A 14,553-nucleotide genomic window follows, 5' to 3' on the forward strand; every position below is an offset into this window, starting at 1 on the left:
GTATGAGTACATGCTCAGTCCATCTCCTGTTAATAATAAAGCGAGTGGTGCACCTGGGGTCTAGAACAGTGGCTGGTACAAAGCCTTTGGCTGTCTAAGAAAACTACATCTCTCCCTAGGACAGCCTACTTCCTATAGCTTTTAACCAGGCGCCACCATCACCAGAACTTGTTATCCTTGAGAAACACACAAAAGTAGCACAAAAACAAGGCAATACCTCTAATAACTAGAATACATACTTTGTGCACTAAAAACCCAGGTTTGATTCCCTGTTCTAATGGTCCCCAGAGTACAGGTAGGAGTAACAAAACCATAACCCCCACTGTCAATAAGCAAGCTTGGAGTAATCTCTGAATACCCCTAAAGTGTGGCCTCAAAACCAACTAACAACTGTATCAAAACAAAATTTAACCCTCCCAAATGACTACTAATTACACATCCTGGAGTCTTAGCACCACACAATTTCCAAGGCAAACTTTCATTTCCTTAGAAATTCTAGGAAAGAAAAAAAAATAGGAAAAAAGGAGAAATTCCAGGAAAAAACAAATTAATATATTTTCTAATTGTTATTTATTTATTGGTTTTGGAGCCACACTTAGCAATGCTCAGGTGTTATTCCTGGCTCTGTGTTTAAGGGTCATCCCTGGGAGGCGGGGATAGAAATTGGGTCAGCAGTGGGCAAGGCAAATGTCCTCCTTGCTGTGCCACCTTTCTGGCCACTCAATATATTTATATATCACTTTTTAATGGGCAATCATGAAACTGTGGAGAAGGTGTACAAGAGGCTGTCATTGTGGTACAATGACATATGGGTACAGAGCTGCATGAGAGGCAGCCCAGGTACACGTTGTCTTTATGGACTCCTAGCTTCCCTGCACCCAGAAATCTGTCTTTGCCTTTGGCTCTGGGTTGCCACCTCAAAAGATGTCTGCCCTAGGGGAGAGCTATTCAGAGTCCAGGAACTGGAGGTAACAACTTACACTAATTTCTGATCATCTGATATGCTCCTCAAAAAGACCTTGCAGCATCTCAAAATAACTTCTAAATCCCAGGAGCCCAACTAAGGGTGACCGGCAGAGATGCCCATTTCAGCATCCAAAAGTATTTAAAGGCATGAAGGATGATGCAGTGTGGTGAGGCAATCTCAGCTGCAAAAAAGGAGTCCCTGGAAAACAGCCAACACCTCAGGACCTTGTGGGATCTGGAGCTTCTAGGCCCAGCTTCTCATAACCCTTGCCCTGAGTGCACTCACACACACACACACACACACACACACACACACACACACACACACACACACACACACACACACACAGTAGCTGAATGAAGCACACTGAGGTTATGAAGCACACAGGTTTTTCCTGGTTTTTAACTATGTGAAGGCTATTGAGAAAGTAGTTTGCATGTAATTTCTTGTAATTAGCAAGTTGTAGCCAGACCATAGGAGTTCAGACATTTTGTATATAGGGGCATGCAGTCCTGAAACTAGGTAGACTTCCTGCTGAGAATGGCTCCCATTTCCCTCTGTCCTGTGCATACTGCAGGCTCATTTGTGCAGCTAGACTTCCTCTGCAGGATCATGAGATTTCTGTCTGGATTGGGGACCCAGAGACACTTGGAGGAGGAGCTGAACCTTGTATGGCCAAGCTATCCTGCTAACCTATCTGACACCTAAAGGTGGAAGAGGAGAAATGAGGCCAGAGTGAAAGACATGGCAAGCCACCATCTCTAACCCTGTCACAATGGATTGATAGACCTGCTTGGGACTGTGTGGGCTGAGTAGCCTTACGTGGGTTTGGCAGCTTGGGAAAGAGGGATGGTACTCAGTCCAGGAACAGCTGGGAAGGACTGGGGTTGGTCTTTGCCCTATCTCAGATATGCCCAGCAACCCATGCTGAACTCATCTACAATCCTGTGTGCTAGACACAAGTTTTCCAGAGTGGAAGTCCAGGCCTGCAGGTGTTCCTCAAGCTTAGGTACAAACTGTTTCTGCTCAAACGTTTAAAACATTTAGATGCAGTGTCAGTGCTAAAGCCTTTAGTAAGTAGCAGTGCTCACAAAACAGTAAGGATGGCATAATCCCACTTGTGAAAATTACACACACAAAACTAGTTGCTGAATTAAAAGCACTAAAAGACAGTTTAAACCAATTCAGAAGTAAATTTTACTCTTAATTAAAAGATAAAAAAAAAAGGAAGTCAAGAACAACATTCATGTTTGCCAACCCCCATGCATGACATCTATTGATCTCATGTTCAAGCTGTCACTGGCTTCCTGACTGGTGAGACAGGGCAATGACAACGTTGTACACAAGCTAAACTTTAGGGACCAGCCTGGCAGTTGTGTTCTCGCTTATTCACGTGGTCCAATAAGCTACACTGGAGTTACATAGGGAGACGGGGAGAAAACCTTTAGCTGAGTGATTTGGCATCTGGTTACATCCAGGATTCTATTCCATGAAGGGAAAACAAATGAGAAAACAATTGCAATCTGTACCACATGTTGGTAAATTCATAGAAGAGAGCTAGAAGAATGCTGCCACAAGAATGAGTGGTGTAGAGGAGGGGTGTGAAGAGATAGTTCAGCCAGCAGGCAGGGCATTTGCATCCTGTATGGTTCCTGAGAACTGCTGGATGTGTTACCTGAGTGTAGGGGAGGAAGTCCAGAAAATTGCCAGGTGTGCCCTCCGCCCCAACCAAAAGAAGAGTGATAGGTGGATAGAGTATAGATTGAGATTATTTTAATCATGTTGATCTATTGAGAAGTACGGTATATGCATATATAACTAAATGATGAGAACATTTCATGGAGTTGGAAAATTCTTTATTTGCAGTTTCATAATGTGAATACATGTTAAATATATTAAATCTATTTACAAAGTTTTTTAAGTTTCTCTTAAAACCGTGAGATGTAGAGCCTCTTCCCAAACCCACTCCCTGGGGGGAAACATGGTGATGGTATTTACAATGTCCACATAGAAACAATGGCACTGATCTGTCTAAGGCTACAGCATGCCTGATGAAGAGTTGAGAAAAAAATGTCTGTTTTTTTTACTACAATTTACAAAAATATATTTCTTATTTTAATTTGGGGGAGGTATACCCAGTAGGTACTAGGGCCACTCTTGATAGTTTTTAGGGGACATTGTGGTGTCCAGTATCAAACATATGGCCCCTACCTTCAAATGATGTGCTCCAGCCCTTTGTGTAAGATCCTTGGCCCTTATGTTGCATATTTTAATATCATTTTCTACTTGATGAGAAGGCTACAGCTTCTCTAGCTCAGTGTAATTGAGATTTCACAAGAGACAGATCTTAACAACTGTGAAATGCATTAGTACTTCAATCTCACACTGAGGGGAGATGGTATTTTTTTTATTATCTAGCGAGTATTAAAATAAAAAATTAAGTAACTTCCAGGAAATAAAATTGTCTTTGAGTTTTGACTTCCTTCTTAGCCAATACTCAAGTTTAGGATGAGTTAATTTGCTTAACAAGTTCTTTTATGACTTCTAGATAATGACAAAATGAAGGGAAAATATAATGAAACAAAGAAAATGATTAAGCAAGATCCAATAAATAAACAGAACATTTTGATGAGAATCATGACTCTGACTACATCTACGAGGAGAGAGTCTTGGCCCAAGTTATATGACAAAATCTGAAGATGGTGAAAATAAAAACAAAGTCCTCTATAATGCTGCTCGGTAAGGCTCTCTCATACCCCAAGCCCAGATCCCTTCTCTCCGGGTTACAGGGAAGAGAAGCAGAAGATACGGAGGCCAGAGAGATAGTACAGGATAAAGTGCTTGCCTGGCACACAGTCAGTCCCAGTTCAATCTCTAGCACCCCCTGAGCACTAGCAGGAATCTATCCTTAGCACAGGGACAGGACTAAGTCCCTGAGTGCTGTCAAGTGTGATTCCTACATGAACTTCCTTCATATCCCCAAAAATATCTGGCCACAGCTACCTGATTTCAGTATGAGCAAAGAAATGGCATGGAAGGAAGTTACCAATATAAGAATATAAAAGAGGAAAAAAAAACCCAGCAAGAGTAAACAAATACAGAAAGAGAGGAGAGAGACTGATAGTTAAGAAGAAACTAGAAGGAAAACAACAATTTTGAGGAACTAAGCAATTTAAGAAAATAAGAATCCAGAACTGATAAAATTAAAAAAGGAAACGAAAAGGCCAAGATTAAAAACTGAAGATCAGAATGTCTTTGTTTAATATAAATATGGAAACGGAAACAGGACAGAAGAAAATCAGATCTCTCAAACAAGAAAGTAAGTCACAATGCAAAGAAACAAGAGATGAGAACAGGTAGACAGAAGAGAACACACAAAGAGAACAATAACAGAAAAATGGTTATAATAATAATCAGCATCTGTACTAAAGCATATTTATGCCTCAAATGCAAAAATGTTCAAAGGTGTCTCCCAGCAGGTAAACAAAGAAATGGCTAGAAGGGAGGTTTCCACCAAGACCAATAAATCAAGTCATGGTCTGGAATGATACTTGTGTTCACACGTGCATTGTATTTTTTCTTTTTACTACATTTCACTTCTAACTTGGCTTGAAATATTTTGTGTGTTGTTGTTGGTTTCCCCCCCCAACAATACACTTTTTATTTTGGTGTTTGGGTCACACCCAGTGACGCTTAAGGGTTACTCCTGGCTATGCGCTCAGAAATTGCACCTGGCTTAGGGGACCATATGGGATGTCGGGGATAGAACCGTGGTCCATCCTTGGCTAGTGTCGGCAAGGCAGACATTTTACCGCTTGCGCCATTGCTCCGGCCTCAACAACATACTTTTTTGTTCTGAAACCAAAAGTCACTCGGTATATGCAGGTGGTGGGGAAATACACTTTGCTGAATGTGACCCCAGTTGCAAACTTTGAGGATACAACCTTCTGCAAGTACATGTCCTCTCATTATGTCCTGCACTAATTATACTTGACTAATAAAAATACTCACCAACTTAATACCATTTGAAGGTAAATAAATCATTCAAAAAATAACAAATATGGTCACTTTGAGAGTAGAAAATGAATTTAAACATTTTAAAAGAATGCACTAAAAATAAAGATATTTGGGGCCGGAGTGATAGCGCAGCAGTAGGACATTTGCCTTGCATGCAGCTGAACCCAGGACGGACCTGGGTTTGAACCCCAGCGTCCCATATGATCCTCCAAGCCAGGAGCTATTTCTAGGTGCATAGCCAGGAAGTAACCCCTGAGCGTCACCAGGTGTGACCCAAAAACCAAAAATAAATAAATAAATAAATAAAAATGCTATTTGATACTGAGGAGTTAACTTACTGAAAATTTTGACTGCATATACCACATACCACATATTCTTAGTACCGGTAAACTAATTATTCAGATTTCTGCAGTATAAACTTCCAATGAGCAGGAACAAGCTCCTTGGCTACATTCTTGTGGGTAAAGGAACAAGTGTATTCTAAAATGAATGGTTAGGTCCCTGATTTCACAACATAATTCAATGGGGGGGGGGGGGGAATAAGCCTAAATATTTTCTTTTTCAGTTAATTTAGCATTATAAAATTTTTCATTTCAGGAAAGATTTTCCTCCTCCCTGCAACTTCCATTATGAGGTAGATATTCAGAGTAAACATCAATTGCAGCCCTCTTCCATCCGCTGTGTGATATGACTGATCAGAGGGTCATCACGGTGATTTAATTATTCAACCCTAAAGTACCAATCTGGAAACTCCATGAGAAAGTCAACTCAAGTTTAAAAAGTAATGATGATCAGCAGTACTCTGACTTGAGTTTCCAAATTCCTTCACCACTCAAAGTTCTACGAAAAGTACACAGATTTCTTAATAGTTCTCTAAAGACACAGGACTGGGAGGCTGATAACTTGGACTCAAATGCTTGCAAAATCTCCTGCGTGGTGGCCTGGCCATCGACCTGGGCCTGGAAAGCAATGAAGTTTCTCATTTCTACCAGAAGGTCATCATGTTCGGTGGAAGATGATGGTGGGACCGAGGTTTCCTGAAGATGCACATTTTCGCTTTCTAACCGCTCTGGCAAAATCAAGTGGTTTCTAGCTCTCATCTTCGCCAACAAGGAGGAGGATGAGAGGGCCCTAGATGAAGATTCTGCATTTTCCTCTTTTCCACTAAAATGCTCAGAAATACGATCTTTTCCATCTTTTTTCATGAGGCTGTCCTGTACAGAAAAGACCAATGGATAGCTTTCAATTTGTATTTTATGCTCCCACATCCCTCAAAATCCTAAGAGGACATAAAATAACATGCATTTTGGGTGCTGAAGAAGATGAGGGGTAAACCAGGACCCAACATAGCACACAGGGAAAAAAGAATCAAGTATCTAAACCCACCCACTGTTAACAAAAAAAAAGTGTTCCCTAAAAAAAAGTACAGTAGGAAGGGCACTTTAAAAAAAATTGTCACTCAACAAGCATACATAGTGTATAGAACACAAAGATCAGATGGCAACATACAGTGACTTTCTTCAGATCTGGACAAAATAAAATGTTCAGGGTCTAGGGACCAAGTCTTGTGTATGAGAAATATATCGTTATATTACCTGGCTTTTTTCCTTTGAAGATGTTGAAGAAGGATGTGGCAGAGAAAACCTGGAATTCTTTTTCTGACCAAATCTACTCCTAAATAAGGAAAATAATTATAGTGGATCAAAAGTTTACTTTGTGACTTAAGAGATGACATTTTCAGCTGCATGGTTATTTCTCAATATTATTGGGTCACCGTGACAATGCTTTTCTATTCTTTGTTCCTCTACAATGTTGTACAGGGAAGTAATTGCTACATCTAGCGTAGAATCACTCTACATCACTCATTCAACACATGATTAAAAATTACCCTCAAATTCTAGGAATGAAATTAATTCTAAAAGAGCATACTAAATAGCAGAAGAACTGATTGTTGAAAACTGACTGATATATTAAAGCTTAATCATTGTTCTTTTTATAATGATGTTATAGATCAAATACAGATCTCTTCTACCTTAGGAGTGAGATTACAGATACATGTCCCCAAGTGACATATATCTCGCTGAGATCTACTGCATGTATGGATATCCAAACCTACATGGTCTTTAATAAAAGCATGGTAGGGTAGCAATCTCTTACTTCACTCCTGTTGGTGCACCAGAACTCCCTCTGTGACCTGTCCAGGTAGGAACACCAGACAAGGCTCCTAGACATCTCTGACGAGAGAGCCTCAGTGCTTTCAAGGCATCCTGAGCCACACGGTTGGCCTCTGCCTCCACCAGCACATAATCAGGACTGGCTCCATCCATGATGGCATCATGCTTCATGACACTGTGTACACCTATTAGAACAGAGGAAACAGTAAAAGTGATCATTATGCTGGCACACAGCTATATTGTTTTTCTGTTGGGGCGGGAGACAAAAATGATGACCACTTATAGCTTCTATTTACCATTGACTACAGTCACCAAATATAATTTCTGTTCACCTTTATGAACACCTACGTAGCTAGAAGAGTGATGCCCAAATTTACTAGATCTACAATACAGTTCCCTTTTCAGAAGGAAAAAAAAAAACCTCCATCAACACAACAGTGAAAAACTTCCTTCTTAATGCAAACAAACAGAAAATGCCCGAAATGCACTGAGGTGACTATTGCCCTACCACCTAGATCATTCTAACACTCACTTAGAAACACTAGAATCTGAAACTACCCTTGTTTAACAGTAATTGAAGCATAGTCCTTGACACAATTTTACACAATCTCTATCATTTGGAAAATTTTGAAAAACTCTTATTAAAGGGAAAAGTGGAAAATATAAATCAGAAGTATAGAGTTTTGAAAAAGTAACTATTGTAAAAGCACTTAGTGCCTTAAAGTTTCTTAAAAGTATTTCAGAATAATTTAGTACAATAAGTTATCATGAAATTTTCAAAATGTAAATATGTGTATAAATTAGAATGAAATAAAAGTAAGTGTATGAAGTTCCAACAGAGAAATTATAAAACTAGAATAAGCCTCTTAATAAAGCCCAGATATATACCAAAGGTAAATAATACACCAAAGGTACTAAAGATAAAAAAATTAATGATGTAAAGAACAATCATAGATCAAATTAATCAAACAAAATTCTGGTTTAGGGCTAGAGAGATAATACAGAGATAAGATACTTGCTTGGCACTGAATGGACCCTGGTACCATGACAATATAGTTCTCCAATCCCCTGAGAACAGAGACTGAAGTACACTGAGTGTGGCTCAAAAGTCAAACAAAATTCCTGGTTTATTAAAAAAAAAAAACCCTAGTTTACTTAATTTTATTTTTATTTTGACTTTTTAAATTTTATTTCAGCGTAACTATGATTACAGAAATACACTCATCTTGGTTACTAGAATGCAACTTAAGTTTAACTTATCCTAAAAAAATTTGAACCAAAAACTTGGTACATGTTTTAAGCTTTTTAAAAACAAAGATTCACAATTTGATTTTTCATCTATTACAAATGTATCTAAAATTTTGATCCTCCATCATATGGTGCTAAAGCTGGCAGCAATAACCTTGAGAAATTAACCTTTGGTTTGTCTCTGAAAAATAACATGTATTGCACTATAAAAGTTTATAAAATTGGTGCAACAAAACATTGCTGTAATGTTTCAATGTCAATTTACAAAGTTCATTAGCTAATGGATGTTGAAAGGGTGGGGAGAGCCTATGTACACTTATGAAACTGTAAGAGCTATCTTGTCAGTTAATACTGCATGTAGATACTAAGTCTACACAAAATAAGATTAAGATAATTCCCTGAATCTGAATTAATACTATCAGCCAAGTTCATCTGCTGAGGTCAACAAGAAAACTTGAGTTTTTCTCATTTATACAAATAAGAAAAAAAATTTTCCCCTGTTCTTCAGCCCAGAACTGATATACACAGGCAAGGTCCTCCATCATCAGCATTCATGGGGTGATATGTGATGAGTTCTAGTTGAGTTTATGTTTGTATAAATATATGCACATATAAACATATGCATATACACATATGCAAAGAAGTGGCCAAAGACTACATGACTTTAAGAATTGTGAAAACTAACATGGTCCTTTCTTTGAAGACTACATCAAAACATCCAGCAATTTATAAAGAAGTTTAACCTCATTTTAAAAAGACAGGAGTAAACAAAATTAGAAATGACAAAAGGGATGCTCCAGTCCCAACATAGGAACCTAATTCCTTTAGTTGCACCACTGCCCTGGCAAACAAGCTCCTGGGCCAGAAAGTTGCCAGTTCTAATTTTTGTTTGCCCTCCCAAAGTAGTTGTATCATGCTGTGGGTGGAATCCGTCCTCCTGGAGCTGAAACTGCATGCTTCAGTCAACCAAGGTAAAATCCTAGAGTTTTCAGATGCATTGCTGCTGTACTCCCAAGCCTCTGGGCCATAAAGGCATTAATTCTGACAACTGTCGGGCCTCTTAACCCAAAACTCCACAGAAACAGGAGTGCCCACATGAAGGCATTCCAGTATATAGCCCCTATTCCAAACAGGAGGTTCGTAGCATTTTTATCTCTCAGACTCAAAACTCAGTCATCCAAACAGAGTAACTAGTCAACAATTTTCTTAGCATAATCAAATAACCCTGCATGGAGGAAAATAACCTGAAGTGGTTATTTTGTAGATCATTATTACAAAAAAAAAAAAAAAGGTTATCTTGGTAGATCATTGGTAGATCACTTCTTAAGTAATGGGAAACCTGAAATTCCTCCTTCAAACACCCACACAAATGCAAAGAATAATGGTGAACTAAGGAGTTCAACTGCAGTTGTGTATTAAATGGAGGCTGTCCGAATACTTTTGGCCCATAGGGAGGAGAAGGAAAGAAATAGAAGGAAGGGGAAGAAAGTCAGGTGTGAAATTACGAGGGGGAGGAAGGGATGAAGTGATTCAGGTACATTAGTGATGTTAAGAAAAAATGAAAACAGAGACACACAACACTGAATTCATGAAACCCAAACTTTAACAACCAAACTTAAAAAGATGCCTGTTACGATGGGAGAGGTATGGGATGTACTCTAGGAACATTGGTGGAGGGAGTTTGGCACTGGTGGTAGGGTTGGTGCTGAACTATTGTATGTCTAATACTCAACTATGAATAGCTTTGTAAATCACAATGCTTTATATTTAAAAAAAATTTAATAAATAAAAGAAATAACGGGGAGTGTTATTTTGAAGCAAGCAAGTTTTACACAGGGTTTTTTCCCCATATACCTGTGTGAAAATCTAAGGAGACCAAATAAGAAAACTCCTAGTTAAACAGATAAGTAACTAAAGAGAGTATCACAGAAATTTATCAATGAACTATCACTCTTTATAACAGAATGCCTCATACCTAGATGGCTTCATTCTCCTATTCATTAATCTGTTCTCTGCAACAAAGAACCCTAAACTGATCCTTGAGACTCATGGATATGGCACATATCACAGTGACTGCAGAGGTCTGAACAAGAGGTTTGCACCTCTGAACCATGTTGGACTGTCCTCCATGGGTTCAACAACTGTGGAGTTGAATTCTAAATGCCACCGCCTTGATAATTAACAATCAACTCTAGAGTCCCTACTTAGCCTCTTTTCCCCTTGATCTGCTACTGCAATTTTCTGTGGTTGGAAATCAGATAAATATAGCACACAGGGAAGTTTTCTATTTGTGTTCAGGTAAATGAATCCATTTAAAGCACTGGGCCTCTCCTATCTCTGGCTATTAGTCAAGTATATATTTCTTTAAAGTTTCCCATTCTTCCAGGCCTTTCAAGGAAAGAAGAATATGGTTTTCAAAGTGTCAACAATGTTTTGGGGCTTGAGTGATAGCACAAAGAGTAGGGTGCTTGCCTTACACTTGGCCAATCCAAGTTTGATCCTTCCCTGATACATCATATGGTCCCCAAAGACTACCAGGAGGGGTCCTTGAGCACAGAAGCAGGAGTAAGCCCCAAACACTGTTGGGTGTGATCCCAAATAACAAACAATTTGTCAATAATACTTCAGACCTTAATTTCAGAAATAAACAGTACTGCACTGGAGTGCACACTCTGGGCTGCCAAAGATGCTACTGCTAGAAATATCCTATATGATTCTATCCCTACTTCACCTGAAGCAAATTCATCATAAAAGTTTACCTGACTTTTTGAAAAGCTTTTCCAAAACATAATCATCATTGCTCTTTTCCTTTGTCTCGCTTGCATCTTCATTGTCTTCCTTCTGGTACTGCCGTTTCTTCACTAAGTGTGGGACTCTAGTACCTTCAAATTTAGCATCTCTGTGATGCTTAGAGCTCTTGGACTTCTGCTTTGGTGCCAGGTGTTTCTCCAGGGTCGCTTCTTCTGCTGCATTATGTTTGGTTTTTGACTTGCGCTTACAAAAATTATTTTCCACTTGGTCATTCTTACAAAGTGGTTCTGTTTCGATCTGACAGTTTTCTTTCTTATCGGAAAGACCCTCCTTCTCATCAAGGCCTTCTGCACAAGGTACTTTACTGATTCTTAGATAAGCTGAATTCAGCTCTGATGACTCCTCCTGTTTAGACACTGCATTCACCTTTTCTCCAAGTCTGTCACTGTTTGTGAGAGTACTAGATGTTTCTGGGGCATCTTTCCAAGGATCCCCTTGATCTGAAGTCTCTGCATTTACATTAACTCCTACAGCTGCAGATATTTCTTTAGTTGATGTGGTATCATTTGTAGACGTGCTAGAACCAGGAAACTTTTGCTGTTTATCATGGTTTGTTTCACATGTTGCTTGAAGTTTTCTTTTTAAATGGCGTTTGGGTGTCTGAACATCTGAACCAGTTCCTATAAAAGGGGGAAACACTAGTATAACACTATGTAATTTGTATGTATGCCATTATTTCAAGATTCAATTATTTTATGGAATACCTGCAAAAATAGCACTTGTTTCAGTGCTCTGGGAAACGCCAGGACTAGTCAGAGTAAATAGCTCATAAAGATCATTAGATTTGAAAAATCTCCTTTGCTTAGGATCTTTTAGCACTCTGTTTGTCAAAAACTGTTTGAAGATTTGTCTGAAAAGAAAAAAATAAGCTGATTATTAAACATAATTTAGATATAAATAAAAATTCTAATCCTAAAACAATGTAATGTCACATATGATAAATGCAGTTGTGGGCTTTACTGGGAGGCATATTTCATTTTATTTTATTTTTTTTTAGAAAGTAGAAAATGCTTACTGGAAAGTAAAATAAATAGGAATAGGAACTTTCCATGTGTGAAGGAACTTAGTATAGAAATAAGTTCAATAACTGCAACTGTGTAAATGTCTAAATAATCCCAACTTTTAGAGTCGAAGTAATAGCATAAACGGCAGGATGTTTGCCTTGCATGCAGCTGAACTGGGACAGACCCAGGTTCGATCCTCGACATCCGATATGGTCCACTGAGATGCCAGGAGGGATTTCTGAGCGCAAAGCCAGAAGTAACCCCTGTGTGCTGCTGGGTGTGACCCAAAAATAAACAAAAAAATCCCAAATTTTAAAAAGTCTTAGAAAATGATAATTCAGAATTGGGTGATGTCCTATGTCTTACAGAATTAAAATGAGAAATACTGCAATATACACCCAATTAACATAATCTTCCTGCTAGGGTATGTTTGTCTAAGAAGACATGAACCTTCAGAAGACCTGACTTGTGGTAAGACCACAACCATGAAGGCCCTTAAAGAACATGTAGTTTCCATCATGGCTCAGTACATGGTGAATATCAGGGGGACTATCATGGAGAAATGGGGTATACTCAAAAATGGGAAAAGGACAAAGATAATTGACAATACTCCAGCATAGAGGTAACTCTCATCCATCAGCCTCTAGTTATTATTATGACAAAGAAAGGAACATGAATCCTAGTCAACCTCTCCAGATGGGCATCTCAGCCACAAATTACCAGGACATCCTACCAATCATCTTACATGTTGTGCAAAAACCACTAGTAGGCTGGCCTTGCAACTTGGTTACTTTTAAAAATTTCTAAAAATACTGAGTGAAATAAGTAAGAGAAAGAGATTGACACAGGATAGTATCACTCATATATGGGTTTTAAGAAAAATAAAACATTTTTGTAATAATTCTCAGAGACAATAGAGATGAGGGCTGGAAGGTCCAGCTCACGATATGAAGCTCAGCACAAGGAGGGAGATTTGGGACATTGGTGATGGGATTGTTGCACTGGTAAAGGGGGGGTATTCTTTCATTTGTTTGTTTATGGGGTATTCTTTACTTGACTGAAACCCAACTACAATCATGTTTATAATCAAGATGTTTAAATAAAGATATTAATTAAAAAAAACAGAGAGTGGTGAGTGCAGTTAGAGAGATAACTACACTGACAACTAACATAACAATTTGAATGATGAGGAAAGTAGAAAGCCTGTCTCAAATACAGGCGATGCAGGGGGAAGGTAGGGAGGTGGGAGATTTGGGGCATTGGTAATGGGAATTTTGCACTGGTGAAGGGGGGGAGTTCTTTACATGACTGAAACCCAACACAATCATGCTTGTAATCAAATCATATAAATATATTTTAAAAAAACATTAGCTGCAAGATCAGAGAGTAAGAGTTTAAAGTACTTGTCTTACATAGAGCCAATATCAGTTCAATACCCAGTATTGATATGGATTCCGGTATATATATATGGACTCCCAAGCACTGCCAGGAGTCACACCTGAGCATAGCCAGGTATAGTCTAAAAAACAAACTAAAAAGATTATGCCCATAATATTATATTGACTGTGATGAAATTTATAGAAAATTAAAAATTTTTTTCAAAAAAGAAAAATGCCATACAATAAGAGTTCTATCAAATAATAATATAAAAGTTTTACATGTATGTATTGCTTGAAGTTTAATAAGGTAGAAAACTGATTAGGTTTGATGATAACATTCAAACTAGCTTAAACATATTTTGATAGAAAGGAAAATTGGAGGCTGGACAATAGTACAATGGGTACTGTGTTTGCCTTGCATGCTGCTGACCCAGGTTTGACCCTGGGAATCCCATATGGTCCCCCAAACACTGCCAGGAGTAATTCTTGAGCTCAAGGCAAGGTGTAATCCCTGAGAACTGGGTGTGGCCCCAAATCAGACAAACAAATAAATAGAACACCAATTACCTCCTTCCCAAATTTTTTAAACCACAACCCCATAAAGTTAGTACTACTGTGTTGAAATCCCTGTTTGAAAAATCTAGCTGCCCTGAGTGCAGCTGCACTCACCGGTGATAAATCTTCTCTTCAATGGTGCCTGCAGTCAGCAGCCTATACACCGTGACTTGCTTTTTCTGTCCTATCCTCCATGCACGCTCCCGGGCCTATCATAGAGGGAGGATGTAGTTCAGTGATGGCTCTTCCCAATGACAAGTGTCACTGAAAGAAACAGCTGTCCCGTCTTTCACCTTCCTAGTCCCCACCCCAGAAATTAGAATTTTGGCTAATTAGGCCAAGTAAACCTAAGGCTTCTTAGAAAGACAAAGAGGTAAGTGAAAAAGACAAAGACATTT

General features: G+C 38.7%; 1 protein-coding gene across 1 annotated transcript in view; it reads right to left on the reverse strand.

Moving 5' to 3' along the window:
• Window positions 1-5,440: 5,440 nt before the first annotated feature.
• The window catches only part of ERCC6 (ERCC excision repair 6, chromatin remodeling factor), a 70,507-nt gene continuing 61,394 nt past the window's right edge, over window positions 5,441-14,553 (reverse strand). The window contains exons 16-21 of the mRNA XM_049790640.1: window positions 14,270-14,364; window positions 11,922-12,067; window positions 11,166-11,837; window positions 7,142-7,343; window positions 6,580-6,658; window positions 5,441-6,198 (exon numbers count right to left, since the gene is read on the reverse strand). Coding sequence (XP_049646597.1) covers window positions 5,776-6,198; window positions 6,580-6,658; window positions 7,142-7,343; window positions 11,166-11,837; window positions 11,922-12,067; window positions 14,270-14,364 — 1,617 coding nt within the window. The 3' untranslated portion in view covers window positions 5,441-5,775. The remainder of the gene's footprint in view (window positions 6,199-6,579; window positions 6,659-7,141; window positions 7,344-11,165; window positions 11,838-11,921; window positions 12,068-14,269; window positions 14,365-14,553) is intronic.

This window comes from Suncus etruscus, chromosome 17 (assembly GCF_024139225.1).
Source record: "Suncus etruscus isolate mSunEtr1 chromosome 17, mSunEtr1.pri.cur, whole genome shotgun sequence".
NCBI classification, from domain to species: Eukaryota; Metazoa; Chordata; class Mammalia; order Eulipotyphla; family Soricidae; genus Suncus; species Suncus etruscus.